General features: G+C 42.7%; 1 protein-coding gene across 4 annotated transcripts in view; it reads left to right on the forward strand.

Annotated features, from left to right (window-relative positions):
• The first annotated feature begins 601 nt into the window (after positions 1-601).
• esrrga (estrogen-related receptor gamma a) overlaps positions 602-22,665 on the forward strand; it is an 80,220-nt gene continuing 58,156 nt past the window's right edge. For 2 of the 4 annotated variants that reach the window (XM_086107231.1, XM_086107233.1), the window contains exons 1-2: positions 602-977; positions 9,633-9,791. In XM_086107231.1, the coding sequence (XP_085963357.1) occupies positions 922-977; positions 9,633-9,791 (215 nt within the window). In that variant the 5' untranslated portion in view covers positions 602-921. Of the gene's footprint in view, positions 982-9,632; positions 9,792-10,805; positions 10,871-22,665 lie in introns of those variants that run through there. The other 2 variants (XM_086107234.1, XM_086107235.1) reach the window with 2 other exon arrangements.

A 22,665-nucleotide genomic window follows, 5' to 3' on the forward strand; every position in this document is an offset into this window, starting at 1 on the left:
TTGTCTTGAAATATGAAACTGTGGAGGATGGACAGGAGCTGGACAAAACAATACACAAAAACCAGAAAATGATTTTAGTCTCCAAATTGACATCATGCCATCACATTTTTTTTCCACTTTCAAGCTCATTCGTCAGTTGTGATGAACTCACTTCCAATCATTTAAAACAAAATGCACGTACTTTCGACTTGTGAGGATGCTGCCATACATCACCGCGTCTTGTGTAGTGCAATAGAAAACGCTTGGCTGATAATGAAGAGACAGAAAGGAAAAATAAAGAGCCGTCTTGCCTTAAATCTTCCTCCTCACCTGTCTCTTGCTCATCTGTCTTTCCCCCGCATCCCTCTTTGTCCGGTCCCTCCCTCTCCACCTGCTCTCCCCCCTCCCTCTCTTGCTCAGCCTCCCCGCCATCCCCGCCCACATCTCCGCCCCTCCCCGCAGCCATTGGCCGAGGGTCCACCAATGGCGGCCGGAGCGGCAGCCTTGAGGGACTGCATATGCAAACCCGTCGCTTAATATTCATGAGCTGCATTTGCAGCTTTAAGTCGTTGATTAGGACAGCAGCAGAGCTTTCTTTCCCAACTGCCCGCCTGACTCTGTGTGTGCGCCTGCAGCCCCCCACTCATTGGCCATAACATATACAAACACCCCCCCACACACACACGCAGACACTCACACTCGCGACCATCCACACACACACACACGCACGCACGCAGAGCAGATCAGTGCAGGCAGCGCTCAGCCCACTAAATTGTGTCGCTCCCTCCAAGTGGAAGCAAGGACCAAGAGACACTGGAGAAAAAAGACGAGGACACATTTTGAAAGTTTTCAATCTCTTTTCCACAAAACCTTTTTTTTTTTTTTTTTTGCTCTCTCTCTCTCTCTGGAGGAGGTTGACATGACAATGACCCGCTTTCGCCGATGGATTTGGTAGGACACCCGCTCTCCGAGTGTTTTCTAATGCACTCTGAACAAGAGTAGGTAAATTTTACCTTTTGTTATAATTGGTCCGTCCTCACCTCACCCACTTGTCATCGTCTTCCATTGGCTGTCAGTGTGTTAAGTCTTGCTGCGAAGGTTGTTTCTGCATGCAGAGTGTGTGTCCAGCTCTCATTGTGGCAGACCTCACACCTGAGCAGAGGACACAATCGTCTGCCACTTTCGAACACTCTCCAAGTTTGACATATTTTCCCCGAAGTCTTCTTCCAGCCCCATCTGCATGTGATTGTGTGTGTGTGTGCATGTTTCAAGCGTGCTCATCCAAGCAGAGCATGAACAAGGTAGCGGGGCGCTGAGGTTACACACTTCACACTCAGAGACGGCAGTACAAGGGCCGTAAGAGTAGAGTAGAGGAGAGGAGGATAAAAAGAGGGGAAGTGCGCTCTTAAAAGCCCGAGGAGGTAGAATGACAGACGGCCGACTCAGCGTGTGGCCCTGTGCAGGAATTGCACACAGACTCACACACTTGCAACACCAACAAGCAAATTGCTCCTTTCGTGAAGCGTTTTGCTCTTTTCGGAGTGTGTAGGAGACCCCTCTGACCCACGGACGGGACACCAATATGCGTGTTCTTAACACGAAAAGTATCGGTCGGGGAAAAATGCAAACGGCATCCTATTTGAAATATTTCTGCGGTTGCATGCGAAAGCAGTCTAAATGTGGTGCTGATGGAACTGGAGTGATGAGTGGGATGCATGAAGTGACAGTTGCATCAACATTTGCAGGCACCGTGATCATCAGCACACTTTTTTTTTTCCCACCGCCAGGCCAGGATTTTATCATTTGAGAAATGTTCAGGGAAAGTTGCACATTTGTTTTATATTCATGTGTTTCAAGCTTTGTCAGGAAAAAGGTTCAAGTCGGTTATACAGAAGCACGAGATGCCTTTGAAATAGAAAATTGCATGTCGATGAGTGGAAAGGGGGAAAAAATATCCAGTCAGAGGCCAATTTTGAATTTACTGACGTGCAATTTTCTTCAGATTTAATTAAGATGTATAGAATTTGTTTCTGAATTAATTATTCTCCTATTTTTCCACCTATTGGCTGATCATAAAGGGTATCCAATTTAACAACTTTTTCCCCACTCACTTAAATTGCCAATCTTTAAAATAAGCTTTGGAATCTGACAAAAAAAAACTCTTAAGATCATGCACATCCTGTCACAAAGGAAAAGATACTCACTTTGCTTTAAAAAAAAACACGATCGGACTGTGTGCTGATCTTTCAGGTGCAAACCAGTGCAACCAGTTTAAGCAGCGCACACAGTCAAAATGAAGTTTCAGCACTTTCTGTCATCTTTCACCCAAAGCTCAATTTGAATCGAACTGTGCAAATTAGTAGTGAAGTGACATTTGGGAACAAATGTATAATGTTAAACAAGTCATCCATCAAAAGACTGAGCTTTTTTTAGATGGATGCTGCGACAGTTGGAGCAACGATGTCCTGTCATCTCTCCCGATTCTGCTCCCCTGCTGTGCTCTCAGGCACCGCTTTCTGACGCTAATTAAAGTATTAGGAATCGTGATGATGGTACAGATAATAATCATAATATAACAATAATAACATCAACAACAAGTGCCGCTTAAGATATTAACATAATCACCCCCCCCCCCTGCGATCCCGCACCTCCCCCCGCCATCATATACATACCATTAGCATATCATTAAAGTATATTTTCTTCAGTGACTTTGTCGAAATTGTTTTTTTCCTCGGCAAGCGCGATGGAAAAGAGCCGTCTCGGCGGCCGTGCTCGCACATCGTGAAGGCGACTGTCAAAAAGTCAAACGAGCTCCATCACAGACATTTCCTCTCAGGAAATTTTTCATCCAACTTATTTGATTTTGTTCTTCATGCGGGATTTGCTGTTCAAGCGGTAAACTGTGACCAAAAAAAAAAAGAAAAAATCACTTTTTACACACGGTATAAAAATGTCAGAGTTATATGAACTGATAAAATTGTCATCATGGTGAGTGTGTTTTGTTTTTGCTTTCACATATTAAGCCTAAATTTATAACTTGTGTTTTCAAAATATGTGCGTGTGTGTGTATGCGGATATATATGTGTACATACAGTATATATATATATATATATATGTGTGTATATATATATATATATATATGTGTGTGTATATATAAAATATTTTTATTTGATGAACGTATGAGTAAAAGAGATAATACAAAAAATATTTTAGAACAATTCAAAAGCACAAAATGCTGAAAATGATGACAAAGCTGTACATTTGCTCCTTGAAAAAAAATCATGAAAAAAAAAGATTATACTTAATTTAGCAAACATCTACAGTAGTAATGCGTTGTCTTTTTATTCCTGTATTTTTATTTTCAACAAATTCTTAAGTGAGGGAAAGCGAGCAGTCGAGAGAGCAAGAGAGAGCGAGAAGCTGACTGGTGGGAGGGAAAAGGGAGGAGGGTGGGGGTCGACCAAAGAGAGATTGCGTAAATTAAAATCCTTTTAATCTCCTTATAAAATCATTTACTTAATTCATCTGTCACGGCATGTCAATATGTGCCGCGCTGATTTGTTGGCTGTGTGTGTTTGTGTGAGTGTGTGTGTGCCACTGCTGGCCTGAATGAGGAGGTGTTCCTCTTTTTTTTTTCCCATGTGTCCGCTCCTCGGTCCCTCTGTCCCGATGGCATTTGTTTTCTGTCAGGTTTTTCCTCACGTCCACACACACACACACACACACACACACACACACACACATACACACACACACACACACACACACCACACACACACAAGCGGCGGCCCTCGCTGTGGTGTGAAGGGTCCGAGCATTCCGGCAGTAATTTGGTCCCCGTAAAGAGGGAGGGAGGGATGCAAAGGAGTCAGACATGGAGGAATAGGTGGGAGGAAGGAAGAAGAAGTGAAGGTGGGGGTGGCCGCTTTTGTCTGACACCCCCCCCCCCCCCCGCGCTCTTAGCCTAGTGGTCTGCCGGACGCATGAGTGCACACATGGCGGCACATACGCGTGCACACAAACGCAGATTCTAGAACATGCTCTCCAATGCGCATCTGCATGGTTCTGGCTATAAAAAGTCACACTTTGTGTTTGTCTATCAAAACATAGCAAGACAAGCCTTGATGATGTCAATTTGACCCTCAATCAATCAGCGCGCCTGCGTGTGTCGGTGTGTGTTTGTTGTGTGTCTGTGTGTGTGTGTGTATGTATGTGTGTGTGTGTGTGTGTGTGTGTGTGTGTGTGTGTGTGTGTGTGTGTGTGTGTGTGTGTGTGTGTCATGGGTCAATGGCGGCCTTGATGTGTTGAAAGAGCAGTGCGAGGGGACTGTACCAGCTGTGGCACACACTCACCGCAATTAGCCGTGAGACCGCAGCCAAGCCAAACGCGCGTGTGTGTGTGTGTGTGTGTCTGTGTGTGTGTGTGTTTTGTGTGATTAAATGCCAAAGAGCTGATTGAAAGAACACAGAGCGAGAGAGCGCGAGAGAGTGATGTATAGTGAGGGGCAATCCCGCTCATCCCCCCCCCCCCCTCCACACCGCCACCCACCCCGTGTATCCCGTTCCCCTTCCTTCCTTTCAACATCTGCTCCAATCCGCAACCATTAGTCTGGCCGATCCATACCTCACAATGCGCATTCATTATTAGCGCTATTATCGTTATTTATCAAGTCATTTGCGGCTCCGCTTATGAAGGATTCTGCTTACCTTCCACATATCGACTGCTATGAAGCAGATTTGCACTTCACGTCTTTATTTGGCCAGTGCAAGAAATATGGGGAATAAAAGGGGTGGTACTTTTGAAATGACCACAGTTGGAGTTCGGATTATCGCCGCCAAGCAGCAAAGTCACGATAGTCCATGTAAAAATTGGAATGGGGGGTGGGGGGAGTTTTGGAAGAGTAAAATGTCACTATTATGAGGGGGGAAAAATTTCAATTTCAGGAAGTTAAAAATATATTTGTTATTGTCCCCGCCCCCATTTCAGTGTAATATTTGTGAGCCACAAAACTATTTAAGCAGTCAAAGCACCTGGAGAATTTAGGTGCAATTATTTTTCCCATTTTGAATTGGCAAAGCCAGACTGGCCCTTTTCATCCCTGTTTTACACAACTGCAATTCCTTTTTACGGAGAGCAGCTCATCCGTTGCCTCTTGTCCAGGTGCCCTATGAGCAAGGCATCCATCCCCTCACTTCCTGACTCAGCTGCAGCGTGCCCCAGTCACTGACATCTCTCTGCGGTGTAATGCCCACAATGCAATAAAGATACAGCAGACTGACTTTATATGCAGGCTATAGAATTGAATCGAACTTTGTCATTGTCACTTGAATAATGAAAATCAGTTCGGCAACTCACCGCAGTGATGAAGAGAAAAATGCAGTCCTAGTTGGACAAATTTGCGGCTAAATTTTAAAATCAAGCGGTGAGTGGATGATAAAGAGTGTGTGCATTTGTGTGTGTGTGTGTGTGTGTTTATCATGTGATGCTTAGGGCTTGTCGCGCTGGCCCTAATGGGAGGAGACAGCGCAGACTGGGCCAAAATAGAACAAATTTAGACGGAGAGGTGGCCTGTGTGAGGGAATGCAGGTGAGACCGAAGAGGAGGAGACGTTCAAAGGTCCCACCTCGTATGATTCCGTTTTTGGGCTACGTGAGTAAAGTGGGGGCAAAGAGAAACGTTAGATTTGAAAAGGGTGGCGGCTGAAAAAGAAATGGATGACCATGCCATCTGCAGACTGACAGTGAAATATACCTGTGCTCATCCTGCCATCATGCTTCATGTGGCAGACGCGCGTCTCGCTTTCGATTCTTTTCCGTCTCGCTCAAATCTTTTTCACGTTTCTGGTTTCTCCCATCAAGTCCAATGAATCATCGTGGTCAGTTAGCCAGCAAAGAGGAGCGTTGTATTGCGAAAAATAATGCACTTGATTACCAAAATGTCATATGAGATGTTTACTCATGCCAATTTATAATCCCCCCCCCCCCAAAAAAAAGATGAACTTTAAATGCAAAAACAAGCTGATGCATAATTTTATTCGCACTGCCTTCCATTGCGAACCTTTAAATGCATTCTTAGCCTTTAAACAAAATACCAGTACAACCAAAACCTGAAATCAAGCTCAGGTCTTGTGTGAATATAAAGAATGCCGTTCTTAAATTAAGGACTAAGGAATAATCCTGCTGCGTTTAGTAACTACCAACAGTATATAGCTTCTGATTAATACGATGAATAGAAGTTAAAACAGGTTCTCTATAACCACCAGAAAGAAGCCTGAAAAGCATTATGACATACGCATTACACACGCAAAACCTTTTTTGCAAGTGCTCTGTATGAATAATCACCTCCATTTCACAAAACTCAAATCGTCTTAAATTACAGCCAAAATAGGACTACAAATAGCGACCCAAAGAAAAGGGTGTCACAATGTCGATCCAGGCGGCAATTGTGAGCACATCGTGCCCTCAGGAGGCTTCGTCACAGGTGATCCCAACTCTTCTTCTTCTTCACTGCGGATAATTTATCTGTCCCGTTTTTCCTTCACCATTTACCTCCCGACACGCGCATCCTCCTACCCCCCCACCCCCATCCCGCGGGCCCCTCCCGTGTGTAGCTGTCACCTTCCGGCACCCGCTCAGTCCCTATTAAGAACGACAGCCCATCTGCCGCCTGCCCCGCTAACAGCTCCCGTCGCTAACGCTAACGTCTACACACAAGTGCATCCGCGCACTCAACATACACACACATACACACACATTGAGCCCCATCTGCCCTGATGCCGACACGAAACCAACATCACACACCTTTAGCCATGGTTTTGTGAACCTTTGTGATTATCCTGCATCATAATTTAATTACAAACTGGACACAATTTTTTTTAGCATTTATTTGTTTGCATCAGTGTCATTTTCCAGTAACATTAGCAAGAGCGTATGCATGAATCACTGCAGTGACGCACTTTCAGAACAGTCCACGCCAAGAACATGGCATGAATGCTGCATTCCCGGGTTAAGCGTCGAGGCACATCATTTGCACTTCATTTTTAAATACAAATGTTTTTTTTTTGTTGCCCAAGAGTTTTCAACTTTTATGATCTCCCTCAAATGTACACTTGCCGAACTATTGGCATGAAACAGTTTTTTTCAAGTGAACTCCTGAAAGGGCAGGTTCCTCTCACGCTCTTTTCAAAATCATTTGAGGAATATTATTTTCATAAAACTCGTTAATAAAAACAAGCCTTTTTCGAGTAAGCCTAACCCTTGATCTCTGATTACTGAACTTTGTATGAACTCCCTAAAACACACCCTTCTCTAAAATACACACGCAAAACAATTTGGATGAGAATCTAATGTGGTCTTAATAACCTGCATGCAGTCAATTAAGTTTTTACGTCAGTTTTCCACTCAATGCGGTGCATTTGTTTTTTGCATGAACTCGCTCACACACACACACGGCCGTAACACGCAGAACAGCATTCAACGCTGTTATTTCAATTTGCTACGCAATATGTTCTGACGGCCTCTATACATTTAAAAGGCAGAATAGGAACGTGTCAGTCATCACCAGAGGTGTGGGATGAGGTCACTGTTGTTCCTGTTCCTGGGTTTCAGCTAATCAATTCAGCTGTTAAATCATCCCCCCTGGCCATTTTCTAATGAATGGAATTCACAGTTAATCTGACCAAGCGTATATTCAGAGTGAGAGCCAGCCGTCATCAGAATAAAATACAAGTTGGATTTTCTGCAGTTAGATTGTTTGATGCATGTTGTGATGACATCACACTGCCAAGCAGGGTAATTAGGGTGCAGTGTGTGTGTGTGTGTGTGTGTGTGTGGGTGTGTGTGGGTGTCTGTTTGTGTGTGTGTGTGTCTGTGCGCGCGCAAGCATGCAGTGGCATTTGTTTCCTTCAGGGGTAGGTGCCTTTTGCATTAGTAAGAATGGCAACTGTCTCATCAATCACTACATCTGCATGTCACCCGAACACACACACACACACACACACACACACACACTGACATGGTCATTCCATTCACAGATGGGCCAGCAACACATGAGCGACTCACTGAACCACACACACACACACACACACACAGACACGCGTATGCGTGCGCACACACACACACACACACACACGCACACACACACACACACATGTATGCGCAGTGTAGTCTAGGCTGCAATCGGATGAGCAGAGTCACAGTTCCATTCACAATGTTCACATTAAATTACAAGAGGAATTCGTGTCTTTTTGGTTTGATTGTTTTAAATGCGGAACTACCTAAAATAAATCGAGGCTCCCAAAAGATACTGTATGCTGTACATCATTTTGTCAGACTGCTTTCAGTACAAAACGTGTGGGAATGAAGCAATACAATATCTGATGAAATATATATAATTATATCAGCATTTAAATAAGGAAATTGCTAACTATGCCATATAGAGGAAGTAATGGGATTCAAACTAGCATCATAGTGGAAATGCCTCTGTTGGTGATGACAGCCAGGACAATATCAAGTGGGAAAAAAAACAAACAAACAAATACTATGAAGTGTTTTCTGTCTATATAGCATTGTGACATGGCAAGCAAAGCCAATAAGAGTGCCGAGCAGCAAGATATCGATTGGTCCTATTCACCCGAGTGGAACTAAAACCAACAAATTACACAACCCCACCCTCCACCTTTCACTCTCTACATGGAGGGAGGGGCAAAGGCGTCACGGGTGACTTCTGGGTTGGTTTGGTCCTCGCCTACTTGCTCTGTAGTTACAGTTCACAATATTAGCTTCATCGACAGTAGCTAATAGGATTCATGAGATTTTAACAATAGTGATCATTGTCGTTTACAGTGGTGTCTAACTGTACCGTAACATACCCAAATTATTATTTTTTCTTGTGTAGTTCAGTTACCTTATTTAGCGTCATGACAGTGGCCCGTCTGTTATAATCAATTAAGTTTTTAGCAAAGGAGAATTTTGATTGCACTGACTGCAATGACCTTATCATTCCGGCAATAACCTCTCCCCTGACACTGCACTGCCTTTGATTTCACACATCGCGCGTCGCCCTCCAGGGCTTTTTGCTTTTTAGTCCCTCCGTCTGATGGCCTTATTCACAGCGAGAACAGCCTCAACCAGGCAGCCTGGTTGACAAGAGCACATATTGAAACATTTAGATACCAAAGTTGCATGTTTAAATGGTCATTGTGTGGTTGTTCACGATACATCCATGTTTAGCTCCTCAAAATGAAACATTTTCAGCATATATGCATAGTTACTGTGTAAGATCATGTGAGTATGCATGAATATGTCATGAATAACATTTGACTTCCATTTGTCTGTTTAGTTACCATCTAATTCATGCCTTACATACTGAAATTGTCAAATGTTTTAATGTTGTTTATTGCTGAACCAAATAGTTAGCATAAAAGCATAATTGCGTTAGTTTTGTTTTTTGTTTTTTTATTACTCTCAAGATTACCAAGAGGAAAGAATAAAATTGATCACAAACACATTTTCTTTTTAATGATAGTGACAGTGAGTTGTAACGATGCGATTAGGCTGCCATGATTTGATGTACTTGCTTGTCAGTTAAAAAGATCGGCATCTTTTTGGAAAAACAAAAATAAACAAATCAAAAATGCCACTGCTGTCTTCCAGAATGAACTTATCGAAGGGCCCACTAGTGAACAGCAGCACTGACGACAGCTCCAAGTCGACGTACGGTAAATGCGGCGCTGGCGCCTGGAGGATGCACCAGAGCTACGAGCCTCTCGAGGCCAACCACATGAGAGACCCACATGCCCTCTACAACCCAAGGTAACACCCGCATCTTCATTTCGGTCCTTTTGCAAGACATCATAGGCCACCATCGCTTTGTTGTTTCAATGACATTTTTCATCATAGTCATTTTGGCATAATAAATCAGTATATGGAAGGACAGAAATGTTCCAGGACTGATATTTTTCAAATCCAAAAGAGTTTTCCTCTTCTGGAATTCTTGTTCCTGGATCCCCCGCAGCTCTGTCATCATAGCCATTTTGATGTTGCCCATTTCTTCAAAACGGATCCTCATGATGACCCCATTGAGCTTGGGACTGAGGGGGTGGGGCTTGGTTGTGTGGTGCAATCATACGGAGCCAATTTCAGTGAGTTGTAAGGTGGCTTCAGCACAATAACAGTCTAATTGACAAGGAACTGTCAGATGCTCAGGACATTGTGAGGTAAAGCAGCCACAAGTTAGTCTGGCCCCCAAAAAATCTAGAAAGAAGACATTACAATTTTGGTGTTTCAAGGTGAAGGTTCAGCAATTAATTTCCCCTTGTTTATGGAACAGTCTACTCGCCAGAATCAGAATGGTACCACCCATCTCTTCACCATTCTCGCCAAACCAGGAAGTATCTTGTTCTCTTTGGTTCGGCCCTGGTGGAAGTCTGCATTCTTAGTTGGTCATGACAACAAAAGAAAAACAAACAAATGTATTGAAAGCCCTCGTGACGTACAACGTAATCCTCCATAGTGTCGGATGTCATGCTCAGCGAAAGTCGAGAGGAAACTACTGAACACTGCTTCATTCTTCCCATCATTACTCTTGAAATTGTATATTTTTACATTCTATGTGGGACATCTTCCCCACAACTGGCTTCATTTTCAGGCTCAAGGACAAATCAATGATACAAATAAGCCTTAAAACAAACTTTAACTCACTTCTACCAAGCAAAATGAAACTGTGGGCTTCCGTATTTAGAAGCACAACTGTAAATACGCCACTTGTTTCATGTCTAAACACAGCGAGCGCATTCCTCGTCCTCTCTCGCTGCCTGACGTTTCTCTCTTGTTCAGTCTTTTAATCATTCTGAGTTTGTGCGGCAAAGCCACAGAGACGCCATATTGTCATTGTAAGTATGCGATTTGCTCCTCATTAGCACTCTGTGGTTTGATTGTGTTGTGGGATTTATGCATACATGTAGTACATGCAATTGCAGCTTGTTGTCTTCGTTGCTGTATGCGTCGACCCAAAACCTATTTGCCCTGGTGGGCTGGAATTGTGAATAATCGTTGAATTTATTTAACCACCTGTTGCCATGCTATCGATCAAGGACTGTATTGTCGGGCTGAAACTTGAAAAGCACTTCGGTTTTAAGTGTGCGTCAGCGCGCGCACATGCGTGTGTGCATGTGCATGTGTGTGTGTGTGTGTGTGTTTTGTGTGTTTGTCTGTTTGTGTGTAGACTGGAAGTCTTAGGCCAATAGGATTTCAGGGTTAGTCTGGGTCAAGCCAATTAGAGGTCTGGCGAGCCTTTCTCACGCAGTCTCTCGACCAATCATGGAGTGGAGCACAACAAGCACCCTTTGTGTGTGTGCGTGGGTGTGTGCGTGTATGTGTGTGTGTGGGGGGGGGGGGGTGCCATTACCTTGGCCAGAGACACTGTATTAAATTTGAAAAAAGTTGGAGTCAAACTATATTTGACATCACTTCATCAGATACAATCAAATGATATCCAATGCAAAATTTGGACCATTCTGATAGTCCGTCAGAGTGGTATACAACTGCAAGAGCCGTTTCTAATGTTTTGCCCCTTATGTGGTGCAAAATAAGACAACCAAATGATTAGAAACACAGTATTGGGACCCTGAACCGCAGATTAAGAGAATTATGTTTTTATTCTTGATATTTAATACTTCTGTGCTTATCCTGGGCGCTATCAAAAAGAAAATAATTGATTAAAAATCAACCTGATCATTTTCCACATTCACACTCGAGCAGAAGGCCAGCATCAGATCGCATGAGCACTCATGTCAGGCCGTGCGACCTCCGACTGTGTTGATGGGATTTATTTACACTGTTTACAGCACACACATGCACACTGTAATTGCAGCATACAAGGTTTGACATTGCAAACGGTTCCAAAAAACTTAAAATTGCAGACTGTGATTCCATGAGAAAGTGTGCGTTACAATTCACACTGTCAAGCTTTAAAAAAAAAAAAAAATCAAACACCAAATCGCTTAATATATGAAGAAAAAATGTTTAGATACTTCCACGTTTAATTAGTTATTTTGTTGGATTACATATTTTCCGCTATTTTAACACATACTCAGATGGTGCTATAAAGTTGAAAGTTAATTCTGGGGATATGTTTAATTTGCATTTGGAATTCAGCTGTTTTCAGTGGACGACGGCAATATTATTCCCCATTTTTATTTAGGCCATCAAACCATGGGAATGTGATTAATGTCAGCCAGCCACGCGCCACTGGCGCGCACACACACACGCACGCACACACACACACACACACACACACACACCTGATACACACATTGACTTGCCGTAAACTGAGTCCAATGTAATCATAATGATAAAGCAGATTGCCTTTACACACAGCTGGGCCACACAACAGCTCTGCGAGCATGCATGTGCGCATGAGAGTGTGTGTGTGTTTGTGTGTATATATATATATATATATATATATGTAGTGTGTGTGTAAAAATGTGTATATATGTATATGTATGTGTGTGTGTGTGTGTGTGTGTGTGTGTGTGTTTGTAGACAACGCTGATTGGATTGCAGATTTATAGAAGAGGATTACTGGCGGAGCAGAGAGAGAGAGCGAGAGGGAGAAAGAGAGAGACAGACTTTCAGACACTCACCTCTCATTAACTTCCACCCCCTTCACCTCCGCTCGCACACACATACGCACACACACACACACACACACACACGCACACACTTAAACAGAAACAAACAGACATAGTGGAGGTCACATGTCAATGCATATTCCTCCCTGCAAAACGGTGGAGAGTAAGCACAGATGCAGTAGACAGTGGCACAGGCAGTGGGGCCCTCCAACAAACCTGATTATGAGTGGATGTGAATTAGATTCCTTAACAGATGGTCCGGACACCAAGCTCGAAGGTGCACAGGCCAGAGTGAGAGAAGGGAGGGAGGGGAGAGGAGGTGAGGGGACAAGGGAGGTAGAAGCAGCAAGATCAGGGGCAGAGAGGAGGAGAAATGTCAGCAGAATTTGACCATCATCATAAAATGTGCTGCGGCCAAATATACTGGATGTTGGTTCCTGGTGAACATTTTTCTTTCCCGTTCTTCACCTCCATGAACACATCTGTTCCGATTAATTAATTAACTTAAGAATCCTAATTGAGATCAACAGCAAACCGTAACCCTTTATCGTGAAATGCTGCACGTGTGAATTTTGTCAATCAGGAGTCAGACATTGCTCACTGAGAAATGTCTTTTCAGGTGGAGACAAAAGTGTAACAAGAGAAGACATATGACAAGGAGCACAAGAAAACTGGACTGAAACTAAACTGAACCTGATCCAAACAAAGTAAACCACAAATTACATGAACCAGAGCACTTTTAATGATTTTGTGCCTTGCTCAATGGCACAAATTCCTAAACTAGGAACCTTCGTCCGATTTTCATCACATTCTTTGGGTACTATTCGTCTTGATTAGAAAGCATCAGGAAGGGCAGTTGGGTGCTATGGTGGTGAAGCACGTCAACATCACACTCAAGTGATTCCGTGTTCAAATCTCGTCCGTGGTGTGGCGTTTATGCTTGTGCTAATTTCCTCAAGGTACCCCCGATTCCTCCCATATTTCCTCAATTCTCAATCGGCATGAATGGTTGCCAAATCTCGGGTAGAAACTCCTATAGCTCACCCACCACCCTGATGACGACAATTTAGTGTAGAAAATGGGTAGATGGAGGGGAAGAGAGAATATTTAGGGAGCATTTTTGAGTTTTTGGGCCGGTGTGCCTTATTGCCCATCGTTCCTCCAGTCGTCCTGACTGTGATGGATAGGTGTAAAATCATGACAATCCTGTCGTGACAGCCCAATTTCCTCCAATCTGATCTGCTTAAAGAATTCAGCTCACTTGTGTCTCCTTGCCTCCATTTCTACTTATCCTCTCCTGCACTCGGCCCTCTCCTCATTCCCTCAAATGTACTCCCGTTTTACTGCGCACACTCCGCTCTTCGCTTTTACGGGCCCTCTCTCTCTCTCACTCTCTCTCGTTTCCATCCTTGTCGCTTCTCCACATCCTGCCCTCCCGCTCCCTCCCGTGTCACATTTGAAAGCCCTGTCATATTTATGAGACTGGAAATCCTCTTTCACCATCTGCTTAATAAAAAAAATGTGCTTTTAATCCGATTCGGCATATTTTGTTTTTTTTAAAGTGCTTATTTTTATTATACTTCTGTGCAATTTCATCGGTTGCCCAGCTCTCTATCTTGTCCAAGTGTGACGGAGCGGGAAGAGAAATGTCACGGGAAGTGTGTGGGAAAGGCTCTTGCACCGCAAATACTTGATGATAACGCTTTGAATATAAGCATACTCGCACACGTACACATGCACACACACACTCACACGAGACGAACACTAACCTTGATTTCTGACCTTTCTTTTCTAAATGCACCAGCCAATTTCCATTTCCATCCTTATTTGCATGTGCCTTTCCTCGGATCAAGTCACGACTCATTTACCTCAATTAGATTTTTTGGGGGGGGGGGGGCACAAGTTGAGTACATTTCATGACTGTGCTCGTAAGTCCAAGCACTTGTATCACAAACCATCTCCCAGTTGAAATGAATGGAAATGTCATGAAACCATTCCCGGCTTTCCAAACAACCCGACAAAGTATTTTGGGTTGCGAAAATAGCACTCGATCATATTGTACTTTATGAAATGATAGCATAATAGCCCATATTAAAAAGAATGCAAAGAGTTAAGCAGTTGGTGTTTCATAATTTAATGCTTCAATTCAATTCATTCAATCCACCATGCTACTCCTTCTTGTGTCCCTGCCTTGAACATGCAGGCCAGTATAATGCAGTCATACAGACCCAGATGAGTAAATAAGCACTTCTCTCTGGGATTCAGCCAACTGGAATAATAATAGCTGTTTCCTTTTTCACAGAGGATAAAGAATCTATACCTGTGAGTATTGTTGTCTTTCGACGTGTGTTGCCCCACTGTTGGTCTCCCAGTATCTATTATTTAAAGGGTTATGAAGTGGCACGCTGTATCACACAGGCAGCTGTTTCTGATATTTTGCTGAATTAAGATTATGTCAGTGTACCTAATATTGTGGATCGTCGGTGCATGTGTTCATTTCTCCTCTTTTTGAGGTTTTCGGCCGTGCTCTTCCAGTGGACAACTACCCTCATGAACACAATGGCACCCAGCTGATAAAAAAGACAGAAGGAGGGCTTTGCGAGGAAAAGCTGAGGGGTGAGGTGGGGGCAAAGGGAGAAGAGAGCGAGGATGGGGTACATGGTGACAAAGATAGCAGTAGACAGCAACACATTTATCAGCTGGTGCTCACCAGAAAATGACCTAAATCATTACGATTCTCATCTGACAGCGTTTCAACCCCAAACAAGCTCTCCCTGCTCATGTGTTGACACACACACTGTCAAATCCAGCTCATCTTTTACGACACTCACATACTAGGAAGGGGAATGTCTCCATTTCCAATGTGGAACAAAGCGCCTTCAGTGGGATCGGTTTGAACATCTGCACCGTGTGACGACGGACTCAAAATTCCTCAGTCGCCAGCCGCTGTTTGGAAAGCTCATAATTCCTAATCAATAGCGTTTGCCTGAGCTTGCCCTGTGTGTGTGCGCACACCCCCGGCTGCTCATCCGTTCACTTGTGGAGAATGTGGGTGTGTAAACTTTACAAACCCCAGGATGCATCCTAATAGCCTCACTAGTGGTCCTCTTGTAAGTCTTAGCCCTCATCACAATGCACTGCATGGCATCTACGTTTGTGTGTGTGTGTGTGTGTGTGTGTGTGTGTGTGTGTGTGTGTGTGTGTGTGTGTGTGTGTGTGTGTGTGTGTGTGTGTGTGTGTGTGTGTGTACAATTGTGTTGTGTTCCTGGGACTTTTCGGTGTGGGGGTGGGTGGGTCATTCACCAGAACACTGGATTGTTACAAACATGTTTGCATTTTAACCTCATCGGGGTGTATTCGAATTTATGCCCCAATGTGCTCAGGATTTTTTTTTCTTCTGTTAACCTTTTTGTAATTGATTGCTTTATATTCAAGTGGGATATTGAGGATAATTTCAATGATCATCATAATAATATGCAAAAAATCTATTACACGCACATTTATTTTTACAATCGTATTTTTGAGAAATCGCTACTTATATTACATGGGTCGCGCCTCACTTAACAGGAGGCAGATTTTTCGGGGGGCAGAGCACCACATGGCGATTAACAGTCTAATGCTGCATCAACAGCGCCTCTGCTGGTTGAAGCCAAGTAATGCACACCACTGCCTAATTTTTTCAAGACAATGACTCAACAACCACTCCCACACAATAAAAAGGATTCTTAACAATCTTTTTAGTGCTCCATGTGTAGGATTCACCACCGATGCTGTCCTGCCTTTTCTGGAATAACTTTCTTACTTTGTGCTAAATTGGTTTTAAAAAAAAGGGCTTACAGCGCCACCTGTTTCATGTGTATTCTCTTGTTAACCTGAAAATGCACGTGAACAGAGAATCACTTTCAAAATGACTCTTTTCCATATGTTCTTTCGAATGTACAATACCTGTAAAGATAGGTATTTATCACTCCGGAACATAACGTCACACGTGCTGGTTTTACAGTCCGACAGCTCATAGGGCAGAAAGCCTGTTTGTCATTATGGGATTGATTGTATGTAATCAGGGGTTTACTTTGCAGCCAATGAAGAGAATTACAGGTTTCCTGCATGCCCAACACTGTAACAATTGATCTGCTCCCTGGTGTGTGTGTTTGATGTGTGGTGGAAAGAGTGTGTTTGTGCAAGATGTCGAAATGCCAAGAAAAGGCCCAAAAGATGATAGAAAGAGGGCTCAGTAGGAGAGAAAATGCTTTGAATCAACTCTCGCTGTTGGATTTTATTTTCCTCTATCCACTTTTATCCGGTAACAACTATAATCATCTACACAATGTGACTACAAATAAACAGAAGCTAGCACACCAGAAAAAGGTTGGAGCCCCCATTTTTTGGGGGGGGATGGACTAATGCTGAATTTAATACTGCTGCAAAGTAGGAAATATTACACTTTAGAGCTTACGCACTCCATAATCTTTATTTTTCACTTTTTTGACCAAATAACATCATACTGAGAGAATAGTGCTTTTCAGCGCACCAATTTCCATATATGGTATCGCATTCCCTGTAAATACAGACACATATTTGCATATTTTGTTCTTTTAATACGGTTTGCATTTGCTGCTCTGTCATTGGCCGGTGACTTGTCCAGGATCTACCCCACCTCTTGCCCAAAGTCAGCTGGTATAGGCTGCATGGTTGGATGGAAGGATGGGTAAATGGTTGTCTTTGCATTACATCTTTGTGAAGTTGGAATGGATCAATTTGGCCCCACTTCTAGACTCTTGCAATTCATTTGCACCTTTTCTAGTTTGACCTCTGGAATTTCTGACTTCACAGTTCTCTTGAATTTAATTTTCATCCAGCGACAACTCTTCTTAAGCACCACCGGTTTAATTGCCAATTTACTTTTTGACTAGTTTGCCCCGTCAACTGAACTATATGTACAGAGCACTTTAAAAAACAGCAACCATAACTGAAACAACAGGGCTGATCCAATGACAAGCTGAGACACTTTTCAAATAGATATCCTGTACAGAATACATTTCCCTGTGAACCACCAGCATGTGCAGTCCGTGTGGTGTTTTGCATGCAGGCACCCTCACACAGATTGAGCTAACCAGCTGACAAGCAGTTCGGCAACCCTGGAACACAAGCCCTTGAAAAGGCAATTCAGCTTATTGATGAAATCATTTTATTCATTTGACTATGGAAATATAAAAAGGACTTTCTTTGACTTCTCTCCTTTGTCCATTCTTTAATTCAATGCATTTTCCCATCTTTCTTTCCATTCCAAAGCATTGCTAGTATCGTACAGATAGAATTGTGACAACTTTTTTTTTTTTTGCTTATTGGACTGTGTGTTCTTATCAGCATGGTGAGTACAATGCTCGGTGTGATGGAAAGGTATTAGCCAGCCTGCGGTGGCGACATTGTCAGCACTTCTACCGTCTCTTCCTCTAATGCTTTCTTCAGCCTCTTTTGCTTTCCCTCGCTCCTCCCCCTCCTCCCCTCCATGCATCCTCCTCTTCTTCTTTGTATAGATTGGATTTTCTACTTATGTTTGTTAAATGTGTTTTCCTACAAATGGCTTTCATTGACTTACCGTTATTGTTTAAACAAAGACTTTTTGGCTCCCGTTCCCTTCACATTTGTACTGTTGAAAGTTTTTGTGTGGATGTTGTGAGATGAACACTATTTCCGGCAGGCATTAAATCATATTGCTCTTATTTGAATGTTGAGAAATGACTATCCTCCTTTTGCTGTTTTTGCGATTCCTTTATCAATTCTAATCGGAACAATTAACGTCACCACACACTTTGTGAAAACAACATGTGGCAATGTTCACTAGCAAAACTTTTTTTTAAACAATAATTTGGGTTTTTGGTTTGAATGATGATTTTTTAAAATATTTATATATCGTCAACATCCCCACACTGTTGTGATAGTAATCATAGCCTGAGGTTCATATTTGGAATATTGTGATATTTGGATTTCGTTTCAGCCCAAGTAAGTTTCATTAATAGTAGTTGTCTTTCACAGTGGGTAATTAATACCCGTGAGCACTGTTGTATTGTCTGTCCACATGTTGGGCCACTATTTGTGTTCAAATGTCTATTACTTAAAAGGTTATAACGCCACAACACGGTTGCTATTCATTACCCTGTCTATGGAATTTTGTATTATTTGTTACCATTAAACTACAGTAAATGGATTTTCCTAAGGCGAAGGTATGTGGTATATGGTGTTCTGGTGTCAGCTCCTACACTACTCACGATCAAGACATTATATTACTGTACATTTTTTTTCCTTCTTTGGTGTTCCAACACAACTTCTATCATTCTCAGACAATTCGCTCACAATTTCTGAAGGAAATGCAATTTGCTCTCAAGATGATCTTATAGTGAAGGTCTCTGATTTGCTCCAGGGGATTTTTTTTTATTTTCTGGAGGTGAGTCGAAAACAGTTTGGAGTTGTTTTCGGTCTCACTTTGGAGGCGGCAGTCCACAGACTTCACATAATAGAACAGTTTGTGCCGAAAAAGCACGGAGACAGAGTGAGGCAGAGTGGCTCTAATACGATGATTGTATGTTTGCCTCAGCCGGTTGTCAGGCCGCTGCATCAGGCTGCCACTCTAATGACAGCTTGTCATGGCATGCTGGACCACCTTCACTCACAACACCAAGACAAAACACCCGTTCCCTCCTTCTTCCGCTTCTTTTCTCCTCTCCAAACATTGCTCTGTTCTCTCTGTTACTCGCTATTCCCTCAAGAAGAGAAGGATAATAAACAGAGACAAGAGCAAAGGCAAGAAAGAGAAAATAACAGGGATTGAGCAGGGAATGGAGAAAAGGCAAGGCAGTAATCTTGACCTCTTTTTAATGTGTGTGTTAGTGTGTGTGGATGCACTGTCTCACACTAAGGGACAGGTAAATTGACCTCCTCAATATTTGATTTCCACACACCACTTATGAGCTGTGCAACACTTAGCTTGACGTAAGGCACAACCGAAAATGGATCCAATCTGTCACTCCCCATTTAAAATAAACTTAAATGGTCCAGGAAGGAAGTTCCTCACCCCAAGACTGGAGGTTTTTTTCTTGATTGACAAAGTCGGAGAGGTATTTAGTTAACAATGTGTTTATTATTGTGGTTGTCATTGGTTGCGTAAAAGTTCATGGTGTCGTCAAGAGAACTGCTGATAATATGTTGTTATCCACCTGAAGTTTGGATAGCAGATTAGGTTGCATTGATTAAAAAGTTTCCATGAAAATGAAAATTAGCTCATTGTTACTTAACGAGAAAGGTAAAGTTCTGAACAGGAGTGTTCCAATGACAGGTCCCTGTGGGACACCATAACTAATTATTTCACATTCACAGCATCATCTTTGTGAATCCAGCAAGGTGGACTTAAACAAACTCATAGCATTTTCTGTAGATATCACGTAATATGATAGTGGTTAGCAGATTTGCTGTACAGTTTTGAGGTTCTGGGGTCGACTCTCATCTCAGGCGCTCTTTAATTTAGCATGCTTCTCCAGGCTCTCTGCTGCATTCCCAAAAACTTAAATGTATGGTTAAATGACGACCAAACTCTCATTGAACACATTGAGAGTCAATCTAAAGTATAAATATCAAGGCAACATATTTTGCATACATGTTTTTATATTGGAGATCATTTGATGATCAGTGAGTGTCGCGATAATGTGTTAATTCGATGTAAAACGAAACCAAACTCTTGAAACGACACAAGCAAAACAAGGATACATACTGGCATCGCCTCGTAAGGCTCAACTTGCGTCTTTGAGCGCACCTCTCCAGACCTCCCCTCTTTATATAAATCTTTTTCAACACTTAAAAACATAAAGGAGAGATGAGCGCCAAGCCTTTCCTCCACTTTCAACGCTCATCCGGGGAGCACACAGGCACAATAAGATTGCTCTTTCAGCAGCGAGCCGCCGCTACATAGCGACATAATTATACTGATAACATACATACATAAATGCATTCAACCTCTCGCTCGGCACAGTGCACTGACTGATTTCTTAATCTTCTTTCCTCCACTTCTCCACCTCCTCGCATGTCCTCCCATTCTTTTTTGATTCCTCCCCCTTGCAGGGCCATTATTTTTCATTTATAAGCAGGGAGAAAAGGTGCGAGTGAAGAGAAAGGTGCGAGAAAGGAGAAAAAGAGAAAAAATGGGATCTTTTGGCACTTAAACTCTTTCACTTAATGGCACTCGGAGAGATTGACGTCGGAAAGGGAGGGACACAAAAGTGCATAAAGAGTGAGATTAAATCATCACCATCACGTCATCTGCTTAAATGGCTCTGCTGCTTTTTTTTCTGTCATCACTGTGTTTTCATTCCCTTCAGCGTATGAATCACAATGATCCATCACCATCCCATCATTCATTTCTGCCACCCATTCTAATACCTCCCCCTGCCTGTATATACACGCTATATGTCCTCTTCCCTGTCTTGATTTGAATCCAGAAACTTTTTCCTTCATCCTTAACCAAAGGCCTGCCTGAGCATCAGATAAATGGATTTATTAGCATTGCTGGGTAGCACAAAGCTTCCATTAATGGACACGCTGAATTAGAAGGACTTGGGCAGAGGAAGAAATAGTGGATGGTTAAAATCAGTCTTTTAAGACACGCCTTACCATTCTGTAGCCGCCTTGATTGCACACCTTTATCACTCAGTGTAGACATTATTTCCTGTCGGAATTAAGGGAGCAGAACACACCTGAGTGCATAAAATCAGCATCAATACCCGGGATCTATTTTCTGTCTGTTACGCACAGAGATCCTGCAAAATTGTAGCAATAGAGCGATAACAGTGACACCGCATTCCACAACAAAGTAATCACGTCACTTTTTTATTTATTTATTTATTTTAACAGCGACAATAGCTTTCAACACAACAGAGTTGGAGGTGTCATCGGACTGATGCCCAGACGAAAGTAGTTTGTTGGTACTCACGCCGGCAGCCGACATCAGCACTCGCTGCCCTCTTGTGGCCATTTTACAATCAGGAACTAAAGGCATACATGTCTGACAGGTGCGCATGAAGATGTACATCTTCAACCACATATTTTGATTGGGACTTTTGCTGGCTATTGCATTGTATTTTACAAATGAAAAAAAGATAATCGAAAATGAATTGACCTTAATTAGATGCAGCATACAGAAAAATGCTATAGTGAGATATATCGGTCTATCTTTGAAATTAGCTCTTTTTTTTAATGAATGTATCAAAGTACTAGTGGTATCGGTACTTGGTATCGGTATTCAAGAGTGAATTACTCATCATGGTATCGGTGTGAGAAAAAGTGGTATCAAAAATCCCTTGTTAACCACCATACTTGTTCTGCCTTCAATCAATAACATGCTCATGTCATTCCAATTAAATTCCAATTTTCTTTCCTGATAATGTCTATCTCCCTCTTTGGTTGTCAGTCAGCCGACCTGTTTTCCTTGTCTATATCCATTCCCTGTCCCAACCCCCCACTCGAGCCTTCCTTCGCCCAAGCAGGCCATTCTTCGTCAAGACACTGTCTGTGTTTTATGGGTCCCAGTAGAACGGGGATCTTTTACAGGCCGACTGGACTTTAGAAGCCTCTCGTTGAGCAGCGTCCTGCCTTAATTAAAAACCCCTTTTGTGCGTTCTGCCTTTAACAATGAAGAGAGAGAGAAGGGAAAAGTGGGTGAGTTTTAGTGGCAGAGTGAGCGAAAGAGCGCGGCAATGCAAAGACCAAGAGAAAGAGATAGATGGCGGTGAATAGAAGGTGATAGGTAGACAGGCAGAAAGATAGTCAAGTGGACAAAGAATAGGAAGAGGAAATATTGACAGCAAGAAGATAGTTGTTAATTACAATTGGCATTTACAACACTCTCCTTTGGGAGTCTGTAAAAGAAGATTTGGGAGAAACAGGGAGAAACAATTTAATCCTGAAAGGAAATGTTATTGTTGTTTTGTCAACTCTTCTCTGCAGCTCCTAAATTCTTCAGCCACCAGTGTGTATTTGTAAGCGTGGGTGAGTGTGTGCGTGTTTGG

This window comes from Hippocampus guttulatus, chromosome 3 (assembly GCF_054856545.1).
Source record: "Hippocampus guttulatus isolate MCC_2025c chromosome 3, RoL_Hgut_1.0, whole genome shotgun sequence".
Lineage (NCBI taxonomy): Eukaryota > Metazoa > Chordata > Actinopteri > Syngnathiformes > Syngnathidae > Hippocampus > Hippocampus guttulatus.